Source organism: Pagrus pagrus (assembly GCF_965226575.1).
Source record: "Pagrus pagrus genome assembly, chromosome: 5".
NCBI classification, from domain to species: domain Eukaryota; kingdom Metazoa; phylum Chordata; class Actinopteri; order Spariformes; family Sparidae; genus Pagrus; species Pagrus pagrus.
The window spans coordinates 18,852,921-18,878,797 of NC_140189.1; the positions used below are offsets into that span (position 1 = coordinate 18,852,921).

The 25,877-nt window shown below is 42.9% G+C and overlaps 2 protein-coding genes across 6 annotated transcripts; both read left to right on the top strand.

Moving 5' to 3' along the window:
• Positions 1-2,075: 2,075 nt before the first annotated feature.
• Positions 2,076-8,524, top strand: stc2a (stanniocalcin 2a). The gene is made up of 4 exons (XM_084352480.1): positions 2,076-2,418; positions 4,410-4,552; positions 5,209-5,420; positions 5,577-8,524. Exons 1-4 carry the CDS (start codon positions 2,280-2,282, stop codon positions 5,941-5,943), a joined length of 861 nt encoding a protein of 286 aa, XP_084208606.1. The 5' UTR covers positions 2,076-2,279; the 3' UTR covers positions 5,944-8,524.
• A 4,741-nt stretch (positions 8,525-13,265) lies between these two features.
• Positions 13,266-25,743, top strand: LOC311257317 (cytoplasmic polyadenylation element-binding protein 4-like). 5 transcript variants are annotated; one of them, XM_084352877.1, is made up of 12 exons: positions 13,266-13,429; positions 14,360-15,479; positions 15,573-15,671; positions 16,466-16,559; positions 18,379-18,429; positions 19,365-19,388; positions 19,794-19,970; positions 20,272-20,361; positions 20,464-20,582; positions 22,208-22,322; positions 22,403-22,584; positions 22,742-25,743. In XM_084352877.1, the coding sequence occupies exons 2-12, from the start codon at positions 14,415-14,417 to the stop codon at positions 22,967-22,969; spliced, it is 2,244 nt and encodes a 747-aa protein (XP_084209003.1). In that variant the 5' UTR covers positions 13,266-13,429; positions 14,360-14,414; the 3' UTR covers positions 22,970-25,743. The 5 variants fall into 5 exon arrangements, with proteins under 5 accessions (XP_084209003.1, XP_084209005.1, XP_084209006.1 ...); XM_084352879.1 differs by having other exon boundaries at positions 16,469-16,559; XM_084352878.1 differs by lacking the exon at positions 13,266-13,429 and adding an exon at positions 13,621-13,889.
• Positions 25,744-25,877: the final 134 nt, after the last annotated feature.

The following is a 25,877-nucleotide window of genomic DNA, read 5'->3' on the forward strand; positions in this document are numbered from 1 at the left end:
CTGATCTTTGTGTTAGAGTATGTCATGAGGATGGAAGACAAAAGTAGGACAAGATCATCATAAATTCATAAGAGAAAAAAAAAAAAAAAAAGACCACATCCACCATAAGAATATAATGGGAATATTGAAATGTTGAGGTTTTCTACGCTGCATCATCTCCTGGCCAAAATACCTCCCATTTCTCAGCTGTGGTGACTTGTCCAGAATTCATTCCACTCACTCAAAACCTCAATTAAACCGATAGATACTGCAGTCTGAGGATGATAATTATCTATATTTAGAGCCATAAGTGATCGTCATTTTGGTTAGGTTAGGCTAATTTCATTGATGGTCTAAATATAGCCTGGGTTTGAACGTTTTTCCAGCACATGGAGCCAGAGCTTCCCATGAAAAGGATTTTATGAAAATAAATGAAATGTTATCATAAACAGATTTTAAAGTCACAGATCTATGAAATTCGGTTGACCGCAATCACATGCCTGTTTGTCTGTCTCTTCACACCAACACACACACACACACACACACACACACACACAGACACACGCCATGCCCAATCGTTTCCCTATGTTCGTTTATGGGGCGCCTGAGCAGTGCCGTAACATATCAGTCTCAGGGTCTGGGTTTTACTCGGGCCCCCTGTACACACCCAATCACATTCAGACACTAAACCACCCTCATTGCTCCTCATTGTTCTTCCTCCCTGAGAAATAGGTTGAATTTGGTTTAAAAATCTGAGAACTAACAGCGATAAGAAGGTTAAAGGAGAAGAAAAAAGATCGCCTGGAGACGTAAATGCGTTTATCCGTTTGAAGTTTATAAGTTTAAACAGTGAGGTTCCTCTACACTTTAATTAATGAAACTATTAGTATCAGTGGGCCCCCTAGAGGCTCGGGACCCAAGTGCAGCCGCCCGCCCTGCACTCTGATAGTGACTTCCTGCCACCGGTGCCACTTCCTGTCCACCAGTAGGCCCCTGGAGCGGCGAGCGTGGCACCACTGGCTCCTATAGACGCACCATTAGGTCACTGGAAACATTTCGCAGACAGAGACTTTATGTTCCCATGTAGCAGCAGTTATTCCACATGGCATCCTCAAGTGTTGCTCTTGACAAAGATTCCTCTACCGTCTCCAAATGTCCAGCCCTGCCAATGCTGGTCTTCTATTCTTAGATCACACTCTGTAGTAGTGGTTAGCAGACCTCATTGTCACAGACTAAACTGGGCATTGTGTAACAGACCTCTTCATATTCACTTCCCCATAAAAAAAAAGTTAGTTTGAGGCATTGTGTTTATAGGGGCTTTCAAGTGTCATTATGCAGCGATTATAGCATGATCTGAAAATCAATAGAGAGTATTTATAAAGTTCTGACACCCTGCTCTCCGTGTGACATTTTTATTAAAGGATTGATTGCGAGATGACGCTGCGTTCATTTTCTTTTAGTGCTCTGTGACTTTTCACCCACTTTGTGTGAGAACTCTGGCTGCAGACACCTTTTTGTAGCTGCTGCTCATTTAATCACCTTGCATTAATGACTTGGTAGGTTGTAGCCCCGACAAGCTAAGCCTATTTTATGTAGAGCACTTGGACATCGTATGCTTCAGTTTTCTCCAGCTTGTTGGCAAGCTTGGCACTTCTTGATCCTCCCACTGCTCTCATGCTTAGCCCTGTAGCCTAAATATGTGCTCCAGTTTTTATGGTAAAAACAGACTTTCTGTTGAGTTTTCACTGTTGCAACAAGCAGGAGCTGGAAGGTATCTTGCAATATATGCAAAACACATGAGCCGGTGAGGGATTGTAATAGTGCCTGTGTGTTATTGGAGGTCTATATTGGACAATCTATGTGCAGATTTGGTTTGTGAAACACTCATCCCAGAGCTGTCACACTCAACTTACTCATGAATATTGCTTTATGGCGCCAGTTTTATTGCAAAAAGGGGACTTTCTCTGGACACTCCCCTAAAACCTTGGACGTGGATGTCTGCGTCTCTGATTGGTTGTGAAGCCCCAACCGACAACACCTGCTTAACTCCTTCATCCAAATTGACACCCGGGGCTCTGAGAAATATAGGCAGCATCCCTTGCAGCTCATGCATTCAGTCCCACAGCTGCCCCGTAAGACACCAAGCCGCAGCTGCGCTTATTACTGATCCAAGGTGAACCCTCACATACACACACACACACTCACTCACACTCACACACACACACGGATACACACACGCACACACGCTCCGCACACTGCCGGATCTTTGCTGGGAATCGAAGCGCACCGTCGGAGACGCAATGTTGGTGAAACTGGCCGTGGCGCTGCTGGTTTTGTCAGTGCTGGAGCAAGTAGTGGGATCGGATAATATTGACATCCATGACAGCCTCCCGGAGAAGCCTGCGAGCCAGAAAGGACGCCTCTCCCTGCAGAACACAGGTAAGAAGTGAGAATGTGGAGGTTTCTCGCTGCTCGCACATCTACACGTGTTTCTGTGGCTGCAGATTTAACCATGCTGGGGGACTCGTGCGGGCGATTTGAGCAATCCGTCTGTTTTTAACTTAAGCGGCGGCGCACACCGGTGAGCCTTTTCGATTAGTCAGACAGACGATATCTTGTAAATACTCTCAGACAGAAATTCAATACGTTAGTAAACTATTAATAGAATGGCACAAGGTAATAGGTAATGTATACGGCAGCGCATCTAGGTGTGCGTGCGCGGGGGGGTGCGCGTGCGCGCGCGTTATGGATCACCCGTTTCAGCGGCTTTCTGGAGGAAATCTGGCTTTTGCATGTGCTGTCTCTTGAAAGCAGTGTGGGCTGATGTGTTCAAGCAGGTTAGTGGAGCAGCAGTGAGCGCAGCAGTGTGCTGGAGGGTCAGCGCCGAAGGCGAGTTTATGTGTCAGACCAGTCCTCTGCGGAAATATCGATTAAATACCATTTTAAAAAAATAAAAAAATAAATAAAAGGGCACGTGTGATTTCCCCGATTAACCCAAAGCGACGAGACCTCGCTGGATTCTTTCCCGGAAACTTCTCCTTCATGTCGGCTCGTCCCCCCTCCTCACACGCAGCATGACCTGCGCCCCGCCATGTGTCAAAATATTACAGCATTAATTGTTATCTGACAAATAGGGACAAACTCCAACGCAGGTTCCCCCGGCAGAGACCTTGCTAACACCGCTGTGTAATTCAATGCACGTTGCGGCCAAGCTCGTACGATCCAAGCACATTCCCGCGATGCCAAAACAAGCACTGCTGACAGCGGCTCACTTTTCCTGCGCACTAAAGTTCAACTCTGTGCCTACAAACCCCGCAGCAGCCGCCCCCCCTCCTACTACTGACCCCCCGACAGAGGCTCTTTGTTGACAAGCGTGATTTCTAATAAGCCGCATTTAATCAGTTGTTTGCTGTCTTCTTCTTCTTCTTCTCCTCCTCCTTCTGACGGGTTTCTTTTGCGCAACTGGTGCGCACCAAAGGGGAAAATGTTCCTTGCGCGCATCACTTATCAGCTCCGAGACAAATCACGCGTGTAATTATGTTTTACTTAGGTCAACAGTTTGGGTGCTCGTAGCCAAAGTGAAACACTACGCGGCCTGCTGGCTCCGGTATTATCTTAAGAATAAAACACTCCCAACGATGTCACATAGGGTGAGCAGTGACAGGCTCCCCTGCTGATGCTGCTGCTGCTGCTGGTCACATGTCTCCTAATGCACGGTCTTACACAGCAATTAGGGGTTAAGAGAGAGACCTTCACTTTCTCCTGGTAATTTCTGTCCTCATGTCTTCTGCGTTATTCCTGTCTCTCATGGCTACAGTAAAGAGGCACTTGAGAGCCGGCCAGTTGTGTGCAGAAGCTGATATTATGTATTCACATGACATGTACTTACATATTTCAAGTTTTTCTGCCTGCATTGCTGCCGTGCACCCCTCGTGTGGCTGATGCACCGTTTGAATAATGCGATGCATCACCCTCGACTGCAATAATCGGAGACTTGTTGATGCACATGTAGTTGACAGACAGAAATGCATTTGTCGTCAAGGCTGTTCGGTATCTGCAATGCACCATCCCATCTCAATGCCAGGCAGTGCAGAAGGATTGTGCTGCAGAATGACACAGTAATATCTGTCACCAAGTGTTCCTCTGCAGGAACCCCTCAGCTTGGGAAATTAGACTCCCCACCCCCCTCTCACCCGCCCTGCATCCCCCTCTTCTCTCCCCTCGACTCTCCTCCACGACCGCCTGTGTCTGTGGAAATAGTTACACGCCACATCAGCTTTGTGATTCGTGCGGCAATCGGCGCCGGAGTGGAGTTGTGCCCTCAAGCCCCTGTAGTCTTCATTGGCAACGCGTCGCCTGCAACAATCTGCTGCCGTCTCTGCTGCGAACAGATGATAAGGTCCCTCCCCTAACCTGTTCTCTCTCTCCAGCTGAGATCCAGCACTGCCTGGTGAGTGCAGGGGATGTCGGCTGTGGCGTGTTTGAGTGCTTTGAGAATAACTCCTGCGAGATACGAGGGCTACAGGAAATCTGCATGACGTTCCTGCACAACGCTGGCAAATTTGACTCTCAGGTACTAAACTTGTCTTTGTCTGTGTGTTTGCAAAAAAACAAAAAAACAAAACAAATGGTATAACCAGAGGCAACATTCCTTTTCCTTCTCACTGGTTCACTGCTCCACCCTCGTCATCCATGAACAGATTTGTTTACTTTTTCTTCTCTCTACATACCTCAAAACACAGCATGTACAATCTAGAAGCGAGACTGTACGAGCACTCATCTCATAATCTCTTTTCCTCTCATGGGACGTTCACTTCCCTCTCAGTGACCGATGCATGTACAGTACGGACCAAGGGTCATGAGCCAGTTGGACACGAGCCCAGTTTGCTCAATTTTCATACATAGCGGAGGCTGAAGTCCTGCCAAGCCAGGCCTGACCGGGGTCGTAACATGTCTGTGCAGTCACACGCATGAAACTCACATCTTTGGCTGACAAATCCAAAAGATTACAGCTGGAGAATGACACGATTTACTGTTATTCACGCAGAATTCATGACCACAGAATGATATAGTCACACACTGCACTCCCAACACTGCTGAAACAGGTGCACAAAGTAATACAGAAGTCAAAATGACATACCGACGTGCCAGTGTTTTCCTTGGCTGAAGTCTAAATCCTCAAGTGTCAACTTCAAGGGACTCAACAGTTGTGTGTCTGTGTGTCCGTAGGGGAAGTCCTTCATCAAGGATGCTCTCAAGTGTATGGCGCACGGGCTACGGCACAAGTTCAGCTGCATCAGCAGGAAGTGTGTGTCCATTAAAGAGATGGTGTTCCAGCTCCAGAGAGAGTGTTACATCAAACACAACCTGTGCTCTGCTGCTAAGGAGAATGTGGCCGTCATGGTGGAGATGATCCATTTCCAGGATCTCTTCCCTAAAGGGTGAGACAGATAGTTTCTCTCTTGATTGTTTACCCTCCCTGGACTCTTCTGTTCTTCCATGTTTGGTAATAATATCATGCTATTTATCCCTGTCACGAAACCTAGATGTAATCTTTCCAAATGTTATATCACAACCTTCTGCCTGTCTCTCTTCAGTCCATACGTGGAGCTGGTGAATATCCTGCTGAGCTGCGGAGAGGAGGTGAAGGAGGCGCTGACACGAAGCGTCCGGCTACAGTGCGAGCAGAACTGGGGGGCTCTGTGCGATAGCCTGAGCCTCTGCTCCTCCCTCGCCCCGTCTCCTGCCGGAACAGTCGTCGAACAAAACCCCCGTCGCCCCTTGCCCTCCCTTCCCGAGCCGGAGCACCCTCGCCCACCACGGCAAGGCGACAAGGACAAACCCGGTAAGGCGGGCTTCAACGCCCACCCACGCAATCGCAGTCAGGGACCCCGCCGCCAGAGTCCAGCGGCCGGAGTGGTGGCCGAGCAGGAAGACCCCGAAGCCACCGACATCCGGAGGTGAAAGCGCAGGAGACTGTCCCGACCTTTGACCCCCTACAACGTCTAACAAAACCACACTTGCAGACTTATGCACACATCCACACACATACACCCACACACACACACACACACAAATTCCCAGACAGACTTAGCGTAAGGAAACAAGCCCCGACATTTCCTGTCCTTATTCCGCCCTCTCCAGTCATTCCAGCAGCCCCACATGGTAAACTTGCAGGGTAATTGTGGTGTAGCTTGTACTGTTATGCCAGACTGTAGGCCACGATTTTTTAAAAATGGAGTAATAATTGTTATTATCATGATTATTTCAACTGTTAGGACTATTTTGGCTCTAATATAGCATTTTCTCAAATCATACTTACTGTAAGATTTGATTATATTTGTATTATTTATTTTATTCTTTATGCAATGTTGAAATATCAAAATGTACATAGAAATATACTTATCTATATTTATATAAACATGTATAAATATAGTTACAATATGCAATACTGATATACTATAGATGACATAGTATGTGGTGTGCTGTCTGTCGTTCTCTTCACAGTATTGCACCCATCACACATCGGTCTGTAGATATGTAACATACACCGCTTGTTGTTTCAGAGTGGGGAATGTGTATTTTAATTATAGATACTTGATGATCAAATACAAATTGTACAGGTTTCAAGTCCAGTTCTGGCACATATGAATCGTAGTGCATGATGGCCACGAAGCCAACAAACTTGTGCGCATTCTTCAAGTGAAAATCCATTTTTAAAGAGGATGCAGATGTAATACTATGAATACGGACGGTTATTTGACACTTGTATGTATCGATAGGTCTCTCGCAAAGCTAGACATAAGAGAGCCAAGACTGATCTGTGATGTCATCGAGCGCTGACGTCTGGGCAGCAGTGAGTGGAAGACGCGGTGACTTCTGTTTTTATTGTGCAACTCGTTAGGCTGCGGGAAAAGTGTCACGTTCATTTTTAACAGAGCCTCAGAGGCCGTGTCTCGGTGACATGACAGATGCAAGTCACGTTCATAGCTTCAGGAGACGTTATTGTTCTTGTTTCACAGATAATAACCGATCCGTCAAATGTTCCACATTCTCTTTGAGTCGCTTTTCCATACAGCTATCAGTGAACTGCAGCAAAGAGAGGACGCTCCATCACGTTCTGATGCCGAGTCCTTTCACTTGAACAAATCACACACATCGAGGTGCCTAAACTTGTTATTGTCCACAGTGACCGCTTCTCTGTGATTTAAGTGAATGGATGATACTGTGTCACGGGGGGAGCTTTCCTGTTGAGCTATATTACGATGATGTTGAGCCACAGTCTTAGATTTTGCACTTTGGATTGGATGATTGTCGGTTTGTGTTGGACTGCTGCAGGTTAAGACATAAGACCAGGCCCTCTAATCAGACCTTACTGTATAGGATATTTCACCAACTCCTGTATCCCCACATGCTCCGTAGGACCAGACTGAGCCCCTTCTTTAGAAGAGTAACATTACCCTTTTGTGGTGTCCCAGCAGGCAGGAAAGAGGCTTGACAGAAACCCTCCAGATCTCCAGCCCCTCTAAATTAGCCCTTATTTCTCTCTCAGTCCCTTACCTAGGTCAGGAGAGACATGAAGGCCTGTTATTCTACCCGTTAGAGCCGCAGGCAACGCAGCGAGGACCCAGGAACTGGGTTAAGTCCACACACGGGGGCTCTGGCGCTGTTATTCTAAATGTTATATTTACTGAGGCCACCAGAGAATTCCTCTGGGCCACAGCCAAGAGCCAGAGAGGCAGAGAGGAGCGGGGCGAGAAGGAGAGAGACATGCTCAACCTTTCTTTCTTTCTTTCTTTTTTTTTTTTTTTTAATGTGATGATTCACTTCTCCTCTTACTTCTCCTCGTACTCTTTTTCTCTTCCTGCTTTCGGCTTCTGACCATTTCAGGCCAGTCACATGCTTCAGCTGTGGAGGTGCAGTCTGTGAGCACACGACACCACATGCTGGAGAGCGACTGGTGCAAAAAAAAAAAAAAAAGAAGATGAAACACGTGCAGATTTTGTGGCTCTGTTAAGGTTTTTGTTTTTTCACTTTTCTTACAGGAAGGTCATGCTTTTTCCTCCCAATCATTTAGACACTATTATAAGCTCCAAGGGTTTGAATCATCAGTGAGGCGTTCAGGCTTTTCCTTTTTTTTTTTTTCTTTTTTTTTTATTCTGTTGTGGAGGTTGGGATTCCTGTGACATCCCAGCACAAGACATAAGCTAATCCTATTGAGAATGTACTGTATGTGTGTAAAGTGACAATCTGTTTCAGCTCTCTGTCATTAGGTTTGATATGGCTTTTTGTAATAATGTTAGTGGCTTGAATGGCTGTTCTTTACGTGTTCAGAGGAGAATAAAAACTAACCACGTTTCCTGTATTTCTGGTGCTCCGTCGCCACATTACGTGTTTCCTCTGTCAGGCACAAGGACTCAGAACATGGTCTAGAAGTTTGTGACACACCTGTAAGACATTGGGCATGTGATCCTATAAATATCTTTGGACTCATGAAGTCAGATGTATCTTGTTATCATTAAAATAAGTTTGTCTGTATTTTGTACATGTGTCTATCAATATAGTTTTTATTCAGCATAAAAACACGGCAAACACATTGTTGTGGACAAAAGTCACTTTCAGACATTGGACGAGCTCTGAGCAGGTCAGCAGAGAAGCCCTCGTCGTCTCAGGTATACACACAAGTTAAAAGACACCCCATTCTCATTTGACTCTCCGCCTCCTCTCTGACAGTGAAATACGGGCTGTGTTTAAAGTTTCAGGGCCTGGAAATATCCTCCCCACTGGAGGAACCTAAACATTTACGTCAGCAGCTCTGGATTGTGTGCAATGCTCGAGGTGTGTTCATCGTGTCAGTTTTTATGAGTTGGCCCAGCAGTGTACATTGCCTCACTAAACATTTAGACAGTGCTCTGATTTGAAAGGTAGACTTCAAGCTGTTGTTTTGAAGCTTTAACTTATCCTAGAGTCAACTTGAGCATATGGAGGTGCATTTCGCAGTTGCCGTATAAGGGAATTTGACAAATCCTGGTGTCTTTCTCTTTAATTAGTCTACGGTTTGACAGGGAAGAAGGAAGGCTACATGCCAGGTTGTAACATATCATACAGCTCCTTTAATATCAGCACCTCTGCAGTTCTTAAGCTGCGTAAAGACATTCTGTCTGTGCTCTCCTTGTGTAGTGACACTCAACGACCACTGGGTGGTGACATTTCTCTTTGCATTGACGTGGAGGCAGAGGTTGGGAGCAGGTGCAAGTATCAGAATTTTAATAGGGGTGAGATGGGTTACCTGATTGAAGCTACAGATGCTTTTAAAGCTAAAATGAATAGTTGGTCAAAGAATTTGATGTCTAAAGTATCTCAACTTCCTGTTATCCTCTCTTAACTTGTATTACAGGAAGTACACAAGATGTTTCCAAAAAAATCTGATGAGGAAGAACAGATGCATTTCTGTTATTTCATTTTGCTATTAAAGGAGAACTCTAACGATGAAGCAGCATAAGTACCACTCAGCCTGTGAAAACAGCTGCCTCTTGCTCTCGTTGAGCTTTCCAAAGTTTTAAAACATTCACCCTCTTGATGTAAAGGTTCAAGGATAATGAATTTGTCGTTCGACAACACAGGGTTGTACAATGAAATGCAAGTTGTAGTTCCTTTACACTTCACAAGAGAAACTACTTATTATGGTGGAGGGCGTAGAGCCTGAGGAAAGGAGCTGCTTTGTAGTCCGGTGGTACGACAGCGGATACTTCTGTATCTTTTGCCAGACAGCAGCGGAGTAAACAGACTGCGCTGAGATGGGTTTTGTCTTTTCCTTTGGGCTCTGTGCAGACGCCTCACCGATAGCTAAGTTGTTTGTTTGAAGTCGACCCAGACTGGGATCTCAAAGTAAGAATAGCTTAATTTGTCACCATAAAAATATTTTGAGAGTATTTTGTCTTTGTGGAAGTGAAATCACTGGAGTGTCCCTTATACACTCAATAGCTTTTGCCTGTTGAGACAGAAAAGACACTGCTGGGACGACTGCATCTTATTTATTTTTTTTTACATCTATCTACATATAAATATCTATTTTTTAAATATGTTTGCTTTGTTCTCACACACAAGTGTTAATTGCTGACCATATTCACACGGCAGCCAGTTTCCTCTGACGTCATGCTCGGGGTGGGAAGTTTGAATGCTGGGATAGCATTATGTTGCTGTGTTCAGGTTGCGAGCCATGTAGCGAGCCAGAGTCACACCCCTTCCAGTGGACCTCATGGGATCTTATTTCTGAAAAAGAAACGTATACTGTACAGATTTCAATGGGGGGAGACAAATGAACTAACAAAATGTTTGATCCCATTTGAATTGTGCCATGAATCACCCTAATGATGTGCTCAAACATGTCAAGAGCAACAAGATGGCCGCCGCCTCAGCACAGGAAAGGTATTAACAAAGGTGAAAATCACAACAAAACTGGTCATATTGACAGCTGCAGTTATGTGCACCCACTGTTGGCTGTGTAGTCTTTAAAATTACGTATTTTCACAGTCTGATATTTCATTTATTTTATGACAAACTTTCTCAAGTTAAAAAGTTGATACCTGTTAGCCAATGTTTGCATTCTGCCACTTCCTAGCTAACGTTATCGATTGATTACATCCAGTATGTTTCACTGCCAGGTTTATATAAATTTGTCCAAGATGTGTGTCAGAAATATCTCATGCCTTTCCTATCATATCGTGTTACACTATCAAACTGTAATGTTAGCTAGGAAGTGGTTGAATGCTGACATTAGCTGCTGTCTAACGGACGCTAAGGGGATTTATCAAATATGTTGTTTTACCTTGAAATATGGCCCAATGTCCCTCCAGATTTCCACTATTCATTGTCTTTTCAGTTGCTGACTGATCAGGAAACAGTAAAATGATAACAATTTGTCAGATTCCCTACGCTTATAGGACTCACAACCTGGAACACAGCAGTATGACATCTGAGCTCCCCACCTACAGTGTTGTGTCAGGGGAAAATGGCTGCTGTGTTGTTATGGTCTATTGCTTTGTATATATACAGACAAGTGTATGTATATATGTATATGTATGTATATATATATTTTGTCCTCTGCCCACCGGTAGGAAAGGTAGTTGCCAGTATACCAGTATTAAACATTATGCTGACATCATTGCCTGCACACAGGAGCTGATAGGCAAGGCCACATGCAGGGTGCAGTGTGCTACATTCACTGTGACGACAGCGTGTGGGAGAAATTATGCTGTGTCACACTCTGCTCGCAACAATACATCCAGTCTGAGATGGATGACCTCCTGGCCAAACAATGGGCTTGCAGCTAGACCAGAAATCTCCTGGCTTGCATGGTTGATATGGCAACTGAGCCCTATCAATATGGAGGCAGCAGATATCACATCTGAGAGGAGGCTGACCAGTAGCAGAGAGAGGGGGAGAAACCTGAGCTAGTCACCCTTGGGTGCTTTGTGAACATCTATCCTGGGCTCCTGTGTGAACTAATGAATTAGTGACTGGGTGCCTAAGTTCCATGGATGAATCATTTAGGAACCATCTAAGGTGAATGGGTGCACCCTACTTCTGGCTCCTGCTGGGCCTCAGGAAGATGAATATCCTGTATCTACCTTCAATATATATCATGCCTATCTGTTCAGCTGCATAAAATGAGTGGAACCTCAGTAGCATGGTTTAATTTCACTGGGGAATAGAGAGTGTGTTACTCTCAGGGAAGAAAACGCTGACACAACTCACTGTGCTCGAGTTACTGTCAGCCTCAAAAGACCTATAGCAGGCAGCAGCATATACAAGATGGTGGATCCTACACACAACTAGGCACACAAGAGAAGTGCAATAGCAGCCAGTGGTTCAGTCAGTTGGAAGATACTGGCCTGAGTAACACCTGGAGTAGCTGTCTGTTATTTTTTAAAAGAAACCAGAAGATCAAGACACACTGTTCTGTTGTTAAACCACACCAACAGGCCCTGCAGCACATGGGAGTGGGGTGGGGTGCGCTACTACTACAGGATACAAATGAAGGGTGGGTCTGCCTTGGGGGACTGGGACACTTGTGTTAACAAGACTAACTCAACGAGCAAGTATCCAATAATACTCAGGAAGACTTGGGTGGAAAGTAACTGAAAGTGGGTGGCTCTTTCAGGTTCTTTCACGCTTTTTTAGTGCATTGTGAAACCAGTTAAACTAACTTTATTTAGGTTAATTCTAAAGAAGGAGTTTGCTTACCCAGCAGCCTACAGTTGTGCTGTAATGGCACATGAACATTTTACTTAACAACGCAACCCTTCAGAGACAAAATGGCCATAGTCACAACAGCAATACTGAACTGCACATGAAGTTGTTTTTCTGTGGACCCCACATGTGCCTTTTTATAGTGACCACAATTAGCTGTTTAACAGAGTCTCTCTTTAGCACAAGCAATTTTACTCCCACTTCAGTAATGTATACTGTGCATACTTCTATTGAAAAGGATCCTCTCGTGGTGAATGATCAGGTTTTAATGAACTGGCTCCAGCAAAGGGGAAAAGCACATCTCTGTCAGGTTCAGGCTTGCAGCTAGTCGTCAAATTAGGGACACCACATTGCCATACGTAGATACTATTGGTATTCTGCTAACTGAAGTTATGATATGATGGTATGATCAGAGCACAGCACAGATCTGGTCAAAGCAAAATTAATCGGGCTCTCGAGCTCTCAAGCTCGATTATGTGCTTAAAATAGCAGCAGCTTAATTTAATGAGATTGCTATGCAGTACTGTGAAACCAAATCCAACTAAATGATCTATCTATGTATCAATCTATCTAATCCTTTACTTTTCCACAGCCTGTCTGGTACACGGCACACCACCAAAGCTACTGCTGTAGGTCGCAGTGGAGTAAAAAAAACATTTGCTTATCCAAATGTACTCATCTGCATTTAGAATGGTTGCAAATACTAGCTCCTGGATGTTAACCCTTTGTACTGCCTTGGCTCACAGTGACTCATATTAGAATAAAATAATAAATAAAACATCTAGTTTCAGCCTTGGTTGAGGGATTAGATAGAAATTTCCTTGGATCTTTAATGTATTTCCCTCAGAACAACTCCTCCCACTGATTTCAAGTCACCTTATTTGGGAGGAGAATGTCTTGAATGCATGTGCCATTCATTGAGAAGGGGTGCTGTGGGCGTGACATGGCGACAATCAGCCAATCACGTGTTAGATTTCAGCAAAAGCGGGCGGGGCTTCTGAGGGAAATCCTGACACACAGTGGCTGGTGCCTTAAGACGGGGGCGGGGCTTGTAGACGGAAGTGTCTCCCGACTGGTCCAGCTGTCATCTAGAAGAGAGAGGAGACCATTTACACCGGCTGCCTAGGAAATGCAGAAAAAGGGAAAACGCTAAAATATGGCAACATCAAAACGATAAGGTCATGACGCCGAACTGAAGGTAGCTATGCCCGACATATCACCAAATACACACGTTTCACGACACGTTAGAGCAGCGGTCGAGGTTGCGTTACGTTATGTCGAGATGTAAAAATGATGACAAGGATTGGTAGGCTGTGTGACATTGAACATACAGGACACGAAACAGACGAGGTCGTCTAAAGAGCCATACACCATTTCCAACTAGCTAGTCATGCCCTGGCATATTTCGCCGTGTTGTCGTAGTTAACGCTGTTACTATGAACTCGACGGCCGTTGTAGCCGTTGAATTCGTTTATTGCTGCCAGGCTGGTTTGCAAATGTGCTACAACGTCTCTGCGGTATCGGCTATTATCCTAGCCTAGCGGCTCGGTGAAGGGAACTACCCTAGATTCAGAACAGACAGGAGACGTCATCAACATTTTCCTGTATTTAAATGGTTGCGTATGAGGAGGTCATTGCTGAAAAGGGCAGATTATTCGGTAAGTGTCCGTCCTGGGAGCCACCGCGGTGCTCGAGCGTTCACCGATGCACTGTAATGCACAAACGTACTTTAAAATTGACTGCTGGGATCTGCATGATTAATGGGGCACATGGAAGGTGGCGGAGCAGCTGTTAGCTTGCTGCTAGCTGCGTAACGACCTTTGGAGACGTCAGCTTCACCAGCCCAGGCTGTTAGCTGCCTACGCTGGTTAGGCTGGGTGTTTTCCGTGGTTGCCTGCCTGCCATTCGAGTGTTATATTTCATCCAGGCCTCCCATGGCCAAGCGAGTCAATGATTTAATCTCATTGATTGCATCACAAGACCAGACAGGGTGCAGCCCATGCACACTCACTGTGTTTGGCAAAGGCTTGCTTTTTTTGTTTTTTTGTTTTTTATTCAGAGGCCAGATTAACTTGAGGTGTAATAGCCTTGTGTTTTCTGTCACCCCTTTCCTCAACCCACATTTTAGGATAAAGAAGACGGTGAAAGCCAAAAGTGAATTGAAGATTTACTGGGTGTCCTAAATGGGGGACTACGGGTTTGGAGTTCTGGTGAAGAACAGCAGCGGTAACAAATCTGCTTTCCCTGTAAGGATCCCTCCTCACCTCCAACCCCAGCACCCTCACCACCCCTCCAACCCCCCCAGCCCCCCTTCCTTCGTAAACAACACCTGCTCCACCAATGGGGGCAGTGCTTGGCTGTTCCCTGCCGTAGCCCAACACAGTAACATGCAAGATGAGATTCTGGAGTCAGACAAGTCCAAGGCCTTGGACCTCCAGGACATGCAGGAGAAGTCTCAGGTCCAGGCCCAGCCTCAGGCCCTGTCTCCTGGCCAGCAGGAGGCCGGGGGAGGCCTAGGAGAGCTCGAGGGGGCTCTCCCCGAAGACGGCTCATTGGAGAAGGGTTCTCTGGAGAGCAGTGGCGGGAAGGAGAAGCTGAGGATGGAGTCCCCAGTGCTTAGCGGGTTCGACTACCAGGACAGCCTGGGAATGGGTACGAGCTGTGCACAATCCACCTCCTCCTCATCCTCGCTGACCAGCTTTAACAACTGGTCCCCTGCCGTCCCATCCACCCAGTCTCCAGTGGTCGGAGAAGACGTTGGAGGATTCTTTGGCCCGGCTGGCTCCAACACCAACGGACCTCCCCTGCTGTTCCAGAACTTCTCCCACCACGCTGGGCCTGGTTTTGGAGCAGGAGGTAGTTTCTCCCCGCAGATTGGACCAGTCACCCAGCACCACCCACCCACACCTCACCCCCAGCACTACCACCCTCACGGTCAGGGGGTCCCACAGCAGCACCGGCGCTCCCCAGCTAGCCCTCACCCACCCCAGCCCTCCTTCCCTCCGCATCCCCATCGCACCGGACCGTTCACCCAGCTACCCCACCTCGCTCCTGCCCAGAGCAAACCCCCTTCACCTTGGGGAAGCTACCAGAGCCCCTCCACTCCTACATCCACCTCCTGGAGCCCCGGTGGATATGGTGGCTGGGGAGGCACGCAGGGGGTTCGAGACTACCGACGGGGGGTCGGTGGAGGGATGACGGGTCTTAACTCGATCTCCCCTTTGAAGAAGTCGTTCCCTAACAACCAGGTAAGTGAGATCCACACCTGCATTAATTAATATGATGGCACACAATACGCTTGGTCAGGAGATGTTTATGAAACTCATCCAACCATCCTACAGGTTCCCTCTCAGAAGTTCCCCAGAAATAGCTCTGGCTTCAATCACAAAGGCTGGGTGGAGGACAGTATGAGCCGCAGTGACAGTGTCTACCCTTTCCAGGTGAGCTTATCACAGGTAATATTCAAGCTGGTGTTTAGGAAATTACTAGGTGTGATGCTTAATAGAACTAAGTTTAGTTCAAACACTACTTGCTTACTAATACTTACTTGAAAACGGCAATAGAATAGAGCTGTTGTTCTCTGTGAGAGTTCATTTTAAACATGTCTAGTGTTTAAAGGGGCAAAATGTTGCTAATCCTATTAAACACACTCATCTGTAGCAAATGTAACAAATAAGCCATTGAGCAAAACAGGATATGTGATGGTTAAGTCAACTAAATGGATGAATTGAAACTTATTGTGTGTGTGTTTTATGTCTGAGGTCTTATCTAGATCGTTTCATTGGAGAAGAGCAGCCTTATCATCTGCTCTGATCACATGGCCTTCCTCTTGCCCTGATTTGAGAAGTCTTGTGCTCGACTGCAGCTTTGCATGCTCTCAACCCATTTAGATACACAGTGAAGCATCCTCTCTTGTGTTATGTATTACTCATCATAGCATTTGTGTTTTTGTAATTGTTTCAAATGCTAATATATCACTTTACCGCAGGCTATTCAATTAGAATTTGTATTGCTACGAAAGGATGCAATTTTTTTTAGCTCCTTCAGCAGCATATGTTAATATCTGATGCAGTAAAATACATTGGAAAGATGGGATTTGTGAAAAATACTCTTTACTAGCTGTTTACTAGCTATTAGCATCATAGCAAACTGTGTCAGCGCTCTTCCAGCTTCTGCTGCTTTAGATGGCGATGTGGGAAGTGAGGACACTAATTGTTGTCTTCCTCTCTTTCAGCAGGAGAGAACACGGTCCTTTGATGGTTTCAGCATGCACTCTCTGGAGAACTCTCTGATTGACATTATGAGGGCTGAGCAGGATTCCTTGAAAGGTTGGTTCCCACACTAACAATAGCGAGGAAAGGATAGGTTTTCTCACTGCTGGCTGTAGATAAATACAGCCGTTTGTTGCATGTATTTGACAGCAAGTTAAAAATTGAGTATTATTTTCATTTCAGTGTTGACAGTTCATTGTGTTGACAGTTTAAACGTGAATGCTGCTTATTGATTCCCAAAAATTGTGGGTTAACAAAAAAAAAAAAACACAGAAAGAAATGTAGTAAATACCAGTTTGGTGACGCTATAGTGAACGACTATCAGGCATTTTCTGAGGCTGTAGTTTGAAGAACTAATGCATTGTTTCTTCTTTTAGTCAATTTTAGTGAGTGTTTACTTTAGGGCAATTTTTTGATAAAGGTGAAGTTTGCGACAAAATGGCATTATAATGAAGTACTGTACTAGTCTACAAATATCAACCTCCAGATGTAAGAAAACATGTTTGTTTGGTACAGACACCATCAATTGTTGCCTCATCATAATGACTTTAGTTTTTTAAGCAAAAATGAAAAAAATGGGACGCATTCCCACTAACTGACCATATCGTGCAGCCCTAGTTTACTTATGATGTTATTTCTTCTTTGTTAATACAGTTACATGTGTTGTCATGTGACTTTGACTTTTTCTTGTAATACTAACACACTAATAGCACGAACAAAAACGAAATATTATTGAGCTTCACCAAATTAATTTCCCTGCAGTGTTATTTTGGGGGTGGGTATCACTATAAATGTTTCAAATAATACCTGACTTTTGGTGTATGCTTAAAATTATGCTGCAGGCCCATTTTTGGTTGCCACTCAGAAAATATTGAGGTTAGATACCCAGCACTATTTATCAGATGTTACCGTTTTTTCCTTTAGGATACTCTGCAGAATAAACCGTTCACACTATGGCTTGGAAGTATCATCCAAAATGTCAAATATAGAATGTAATTTTGAATATTGGACTGTATCAGTATATTTCCCTGTATTTAATTTTTCCCCTTCTTAATTTCAATACAATGTAATTTAAAAGCAGTGAGTATCACAAAGCACCAAAAGCTGGCATCTCATGTCTGGAAAGATTCTTTGATCAGCTGGTTCCTGGTTTAAATCACATTTTCAAATATATTTCTTAATCCATTTTTAGAGTTCTGTATTTAGGCAGAGTTGTACTTTAATGGCAACTTTAGTTAAAATAATCCACATGTTAGAAAAAACATCTTCTTTTGTCCAGTGAAAAAGAGGTTTACAGTACATTTCTCATTTCTTCTTCTCCATAACTTATGAACACAATGACCTGCAGCATTTTCTTGTGGAGACGTCTTTGATCTCAACTAACTCTCTCATTAATAAAGTATTTCAGTTCAGTTTTGTTGCAGTCGGTCTTAAAAGAAGCCTTTTTCTATCACAGTCAGCTCTACTGATGCACATCTGAGACATCTCATGTTGTGCCTTCTTGTTATGAAACTTCTCCTTTATGGCAGTTCTGTCTGCCATCTGTCATCAGGGTATTGCCCATCACTTAAGTTGCAAGTTTGCTTCCTCAGTAGTTCATTATTTGCATAGTTGTCAAGTCTAACACACATTCTTGTACTTCTTGTACTCTATTTTACCCCAACATGCACCTTTGTTTACCTGTGAGAATAACCTGAACTGCATTTGATTTGTCTTTTGAATGCTATCATGGTCCTTTTCTCAAACCCTACCAACATAACTTCAATGGGTTGGGGAGCAATTTATAGACAAAGGGAATTAATTTATGTAATTATTACTCCTGCTGGGAGTCATTTTGTGAGGTGGTGTTCTGAGGCCTCTTCTTTTTGTCATTTAGGACGCTACAGCTTCTCTCACCAGGGTGGAGATGGGCCTCTACCTATGAATGGTATGTAAATGACATGCACACACAAAGATGTAGTGCTGTAGCAGAAGTCAGGGCTTGAAATTAATGTCTGCCAAATTCAGATAAAAAGAACATTTTGAACCTTTTTTTTTTTTTTTCAACAAAAACACAAAAGAGAAACCTCGTGGATATAACATAACCACACACCATAAAACTAGTGGTAAAAGCATTAAATGACTTCAGTGATATCACTTATTCGAAACTGCTGTGGTAGTCACTGTGGAGCACGATCAAAATGGCTCTCTGAAAGGAGACCAGATCAGACCGGCTTCTTCGAGACAGAAAATAATGCTGTTGTCAGGGACCGCAGAGAGCAGATAAATGATACCACAGATATGCTGTCAGAGGCCAATGATTTACTTTTGTAAATTGTATTTATGTTTGTAGCGATTTATTGAAAATCCAGTCATCAATTCTTCTGTGCATAATGATGAGCTTTTTATTTTCAAAGACATCGATTCACACAGTGTTTCGCCAGTCAGATGTGGAGTTACTGAATGTGTAGCACAAGAATCTTAGTAGGTAAAAATGCAGGTCACCTTTATTTTACATACGTGATTAATGAGGCATTTGATTACTCTGGGGTCCAATTACATGCCACGTTCTACGATTTATGATTTCAACTTTCTGTGGTTTATACACCACATAGATTTATTGATACCATTTGCAGTTGCAGTTTATGGATACAGATGAAAATGGATGTGACAGATTTGCCTTTTTTTCTTTAAAGTTTGAATGAAAAGTATTTTGGCTAGTGGAAATTCAAAATGGAGTTACTTTAAAACACAGTAGCTATTTTGACTGGTGATGATCCAACAATTAATTCCAAGCCCCGGCAGAGTTTTACTTGTTTCTTATTGTGTGCCTTTTAACAAAAGAAGCCATTTCAAGAGTGTTTTGTGTTGTTTCACACGCAGCGAGAAGTTATGGCAGAAGACGAGGTAAAGCTTGTGAATGTGTCTTGTTTTCTTCAGTGTTCTTTAGAAAGCAGTAATGACCCCTGAAATGATGATTTTGTGGTATTGCTTCTGTGTTTGTCTGCTTGCCTGTTCATTGTCAATGATTATTCTGCCTCAAGTGTTGTCAGAGTTCAAGCCCCTTTTGCTTTAGGGCGTAAAGCCTTCCGAGGTTGCCTGCCAAGACCTAGTAGTGATAATATTTGTGCTTTTACTGTGTCATCAAAAATAGCAATCATGGCTGCTTTTGTTTGTAATTCTTGACTTTGTTTAATTTGTTTATATCTAATCAAATTCCCTGCTCATTGTAATATTAATACAATCTCAAAACAGTAAGATTTGTGGTTCAGCCCGGCTAGTGTGTGTAATCCAGATCACCCTCTCCCCCAGGCCATTCGTCTCTGTTCCCCATGGAGGATGAGCGCTCTTTTGGAGAGGACGAGTCAGGTGACCAGGGGCTTGCTGGCCTTGGTTCAGCCCACTGTTTCCCCCACCTGAACGGTGAACGCGTGGAGCGATATTCCCGCAAGGTGTTTGTTGGAGGGCTTCCCCCAGACATAGATGAAGGTAAAGACACATTACAGCTACAGGGGATTCTTCTGTAGCCCTTGTTTTCTAAGATACACATGTTGTAAATCAAAGGCTATAACAAACTTTAATGTTGAACTGTTTTTCTTCTTCTATGGCATCCATCATTTTTGTACATTTATCTCTTTTGAGGATTGTTTTTAAAGTGATGTTAATGCAATAATATCACACATTTTGTAGTATTTACAAATCTAGTGCTTCAGATCATCTTTATTGCTTATGTAATTCAAATTGAATACAATTACTGATAGATTTGATGACTGAATTTCCTTTTTTTCAGATGAAATCACTGCCAGTTTCCGCAGATTTGGTCACTTGTTTGTTGACTGGCCCCACAAGGCAGAAAGCAAGTCCTACTTTCCACCCAAAGGTGAGTCAGACCAGTTGAACATTATATATCTAGCCAGTGTGTTGACTCTACAACTATTTGAGGATGTGCAAGCTCATTCTTCCGTATGTCGAACCTTTCCAGGATATGCATTCCTGCTGTTTCAAGACGAGAGCTCTGTTCAGGCTCTGATCGATGCCTGCATTCAGGAGGATGGCAAACTGTACCTGTGTGTCTCCAGTCCCACCATCAAAGACAAGCCTGTGAGTTTGATATTGGCCATCCATATTGTCCAAAAACAATTAACAAAACAAAAAGATTATTTTCTTTATTGATTAATTGTTTAGCCTGTAAAATGACAAAGCTTGTGAAAAAAGCTCTTCCCGATTTCCCAGAGCCCAAAGTGACGTCTCCTAATTGCTTCTTTTGTCCAACCAACAGTCTAAAACCATAAAAGTCTTCATTTACGATCATAAATGACAAAGAAAAGCAGCAAATCCTCACATTTTTGCTTGAAAAATGAGTCATTGGTTATCAATTAGTTGGCATTTCATTTTCTTTCAATAGACAAATCAATTGATAAACTAATAATGGCAGCTCTTACACAAATGTTAAACTCATAGACACAAATGGTCGAGTGTGTCTGGTCTGATCGTATCTCAGATGTCTGTAAAGTTCAGTGCAGCTGCAGCTTGTTTTTGATATACGGGGTTACAGTGATAATCCATCAGAGTTATATAGTTAGATATAAGTTCAGTAAGTAATCATTAGCTATTGAAGGCTAACATCAGCAGTAATGTTTGTTTGGTCAGTTTATTTATTAATTTATATCACAGTTTCTCGTAATGCAGCCTTTGGGCCAGTTGCAGTCCTCGGAAGCATTTTCTGCAGCCCTCGAATGTGACATTAAATGCATGCATTATATATTAGTCATCTAACATCCGATTAAGTACTTCCAATAGCGTACATAAGTACACTACTCGGCTACTGCGTCTGTCAGGTCAGGTATGTAACTTGTAGAAACGCACTGCTTGCATGTCAACCAGTGGAGCTGTTGGTGTCGCAGGGATTATGTTCTGTCATTAATGCTAGTGCTTTATTTTGGTGGATGACTCGGCAGAATAATGTGGAAGTGAGATGGAAAATGCCACTACAGAATAAATACTTTAAGGAAAAATAGATAGACTCTGGCCATGGGACAAAATGAAAATCTCATGTCATGATTATCCTGTCCAACATAATTTCGATTCACAATATTATTCCGATAATCGTCAAAATATTCTTAAACCGAAATAGCACCAAAACGTATTGGAATCACTTAAACCTTATATTTTGTAAATGACCATATATTTTGCCAGAAATAAGGTCCAGGTTGTAAAAAACGGTACTTATCCTTTAATGCTGGTAACCTCATCTTCCTGTCATTTTATTTAGTTTGAAATCCGTAGTCTGGTCACACATCTGATTCAACTTGTTTTTATGGGGGATACGATGTCTGAACCACGCCTTCAGCCACAGTGACCAGCTTAGGCAAACAAGTGAATTTGGTGCTCAAGGAATTTAATGTTAAACGCCATCATGACACTCATCATCAAAACAAGAACCCCTGAGTTATATTATGTAGATGTTGCTGTATTCTGCCCCACAGCGCAGAAAAATGTATAAATGTATAAATGGTGACCTCACCAGTTGGTGCTTACACTCAGAGCCTTGGTCACCACCATCAACACCCTGCAATAGTGTTGAGATTGAACCAAAGAAATGTGCTAATCCTTATTAAATAAGCAGCAAGCCCCTCTCATTTTAACAATCCAAAATGCATCATGGACACTAAGGACAAAGCCTGACTGAGAGGAAATGAATGTTTTTTTAATGTTGATTTGCGCAGGTCCAGATCCGGCCCTGGAATCTAAATGACAGTGACTTTGTAATGGACGGCTCTCAGCCATTGGACCCGAGGAAAACGATCTTTGTAGGAGGCGTCCCTCGTCCCCTACGTGCAGGTACGTATGTGCGAGTGTGCATTATTAAGACTGAAATAGTTTTGATCCCATTAACTTTACATTTTGTGTCTCTATTCCAGTGGAGCTAGCCATGATCATGGACCGTCTGTATGGAGGAGTGTGTTACGCTGGCATTGACACAGACCCTGAACTTAAGTATCCAAAAGGGGCGGGGCGAGTAGCCTTCTCCAATCAGCAAAGCTACATTGCAGCCATTAGTGCCCGATTCGTTCAACTGCAGCATGGGGAGATTGATAAACGGGTGAGTCCATCGGATGTTAGCAGGTCTTAAAAATGAGGAGAGGATATTCATAAAATATTCATCCCACCTTTCTTGCACGCTGCCGTGAATGCAGTCAAGTTTCTCTCGACCTCCATTTTAACAGCTTCCTGTCATCCATTTTATGTCTCTTTCTCAGGTGGAAGTGAAGCCATACGTCCTGGACGACCAGCTGTGTGACGAGTGCCAGGGCACCCGTTGTGGGGGGAAGTTTGCTCCTTTCTTCTGCGCCAACGTGACCTGTCTACAGTACTACTGTGAGTACTGCTGGGCAGCCATCCACTCCCGGGCCGGCCGTGAGTTCCACAAGCCGCTAGTGAAGGAGGGAGGGGACCGACCACGACACATCTCCTTTCGCTGGAACTGAGGCGAGAGGGCGAGGGAGGGCAACGATGCAGGATTGGGGAGGGATTGAGAGAAAGGGGTAGTTAGGGAAGGGGTACGGGCTACGATATGAAAAATAAATGCACTTTTCTTTTAAGTTTAAAAAAAAACAAAAAAACTTAATTTATTTTTTATTTTATTTTTAATTCGGCCTTCTAAAAGAAGTAAATGCTAAGAAGAGTGAAATCCCATTTATGTTTTGACTTTAAGTGTGCATGAGCATATGGATGCATTAGATTTGGATTTAGATGTTTTCTGACTTGACTGTACTTTTCTTTTCGTGTTAGCTGGCAAAGCTGCTTACATTTGTTGTCAAGAGTAACATAAAATTTAAGTGAGGTTCATCATACCTAAATCAGTATACTAACTATGGAAGTTGAGTTAAAGAAGGGTGCATTTTCTTACTTTTTGCTTGCAGGATTAGAGAACAACTGTACCATTTACCAAAGGTTGAGTGCAAATTGTTGGGTTTAACAGAGGAGAAACACCGTTTTAGGATGGTTGGACGATTGAGTTTTTCAAGAAGCTCGGTGTATAGCATCAGGCCACGTCACAAAACAAAATCTCCCCTCAGTCTGGCACACATGTTTAGATTGCTGGCATGAGTTTTTAGGTCTTGGTTTAAAAGTCAACACTTTGTAACCAGAAAGGGCAAACCAAAGATTGGCCTAAAACACATCATCAAAAGCAGATGTTGATCTGAGGGTTTTCAGGATAACGTGTCCTCTCGTCATGCGGCAGAGGAAAGGCTGGAGTTGTCTGGAGTTTCGGTTTGTGGGTGTCGGCTAATAAAGACACAGCCCTCAGGGCTCAGGTATTGGCAGTAGTATTTTGCTCACTTTATATTGTCAGGGATATTAGCACTGGAAGCTAACATGCTAATGTAGTACAAACTAATGGGAATGCACAGTCCAGTCTCCCTGAGCTGTCCTCATGGTGTACCACTGCACGCTCTACCATGACTGGAGCTTCTATCACAAAGTGTTGTGGTTGGATATGGTAGTAGCTAGAATTTGCTGTCACAGAGATAAAGATATTATTTTATACATGGCCTGCTGATTTTTGTACAGTGTTTTATAGCTGATTATTTTGTCATGAACATATATACATTTATTATGCACTACTTTTCTAAATATTTTTTTCAATAGTCATTTTAGGCACATTTTTCACAGATGGGAGAACTCCTTTTGCAATACCTCATTTTTTTCACTTGGTGAAAAATAATTTTGTACCTTTGTTACTAAGAGATCTGCATTTATGGTAAACTTAATTTAAAAAAAATAAAATGAATGATATTAATATAATTTTCAATTAGCTTTTATATATTTAAGTGCTGGTAAATCTGAAAATTGTCTGGTGCATCGGTGTGATTCTGTAGATAATAAAAAAAATAACAAGGCTATCATTAGCCAGTCATATATGGATTCTCCTCTGTCCTAATAAACATAATTACAGGATCCTAAGGCATGACAAGACCTTTCTAAACTGATTTTGATAGTCTTGAAAATATATTCTGACATTTCTCTCCTAGGTGTAGTCAATAAGATTATCAATAGGGTAAATGTTTTGGCTTTGGTCAATGTGAAAACTTCCCTTCTATCACCGGAGTGGATATCAGCTGTTTGAATATTTAGATCCTCTTTCTGGGACTGCCTGTAAGTTCTACTTATTCTTGGCATGCATAATGTAATACAGAAATAACATGGCTAGTGTTAATGCAGGACCTAATGTAATGCACTAGATCTCCTTTTTCCTTAACTTTCATTTCCTTATCTCTTTGAGATCACCTCTCTTGTAGCCTCTCTTTACATGATGGAGTCTGCCTTCCTTACACAGACATGATGTTTATGCAATCTACACAGTGACAACACTTTGGATGCGTTTTTTGTAATGTAGAGGACACTCAGTAGGACATAGGTGAGGAGACTTGATCACTTGACCCCCTTTGTGATGTGGCATGCTTTGGGACATAACCTGAATGTGATTTAATGTTGCAAGTTAACTTTGAGCCATTATGTGCAATACTTATTCTTTCCAGAAACAAGTCTCCGCAGTGTATGTCATTTAACCCATATAAACCATGCAGTCATTTACACATCATTTGTTTCCTATTGTTCATGCTGATGTCTGCAAGAAAAAAAAACTAATTTATACCTGAATTTATTTTTAAACATTAGTTTTGTGCTTATTTACTTATTTTGCTACTACCATGCTACTGTGATTGAAAACATTGTATATACTAGTTCGATAATGTATTTAGCATTTGCTATATTTTCAATTGAAATGTATAACTATCATTTTGATCAGATTTTTTGTTATATTTTTGGGGTGATGTGTTAAACTCGTTGACGTGTCTAGTTTTTCTAATTGCTGTATTGTGCTCCACATTTTCAGATGAAAAGAATATTGATTATGTCTGTTAGTATTACTTGATTGCAAAATTTCAATAGTTTTTAATTGTATGCTGGGAAGGTTATATTTATTAACTTTTTTTTTTTTTTTTTACCTGATATCATTTTGATTTTTATTAAGTCATTTCACATTTATACGTAAGTTCCCATTTTTATATTTTCTTCCTGATTAATTTACGCTACAATACAGAAGTCAGTTTTTATAGTTGGTTTGTAGTATTGAAGTAAAACAAAGATCTAATGTCATATATTCATTTGCTGCCAACTGTTTGTAACTGTATGCATACATTTGAAGTATTTGTAATGTGAGATGTTGAACGAATAAAACAGCTGTGAGGAAGAATTACACGCCTAATGTTCATTTACAAGAATTGAGGTTTTATTCCTTTATTACAGTTTTACAGAGGCCTGTGTGGATTCATTTATCCCCTGAAGGTTTTCTAGTAAATCTCACACTGCTGTTGTGTGACAGCACTTTTT

Bases quoted from the DNA above. Each gene is read 5' to 3' on its own strand.
- stc2a (XM_084352480.1), top strand. From the start codon at position 2,280: ATGTTGGTGAAACTGGCCGTGGCGCTGCTGGTTTTGTCAGTGCTGGAG. The intron at 2,419-4,409 runs GTAAGAAGTGAG...CTCTCTCTCCAG, and splicing joins CCTCTCCCTGCAGAACACAG to CTGAGATCCAGCACTGCCTG. The intron at 5,421-5,576 runs GTGAGACAGATA...GTCTCTCTTCAG, and splicing joins CAGGATCTCTTCCCTAAAGG to TCCATACGTGGAGCTGGTGA.
- LOC311257317 (XM_084352877.1), top strand. From the start codon at position 14,415: ATGGGGGACTACGGGTTTGGAGTTCTGGTGAAGAACAGCAGCGGTAAC. The intron at 15,480-15,572 runs GTAAGTGAGATC...ACCATCCTACAG, and splicing joins AGTCGTTCCCTAACAACCAG to GTTCCCTCTCAGAAGTTCCC. The intron at 20,362-20,463 runs GTGAGTCAGACC...GAACCTTTCCAG, and splicing joins GTCCTACTTTCCACCCAAAG to GATATGCATTCCTGCTGTTT.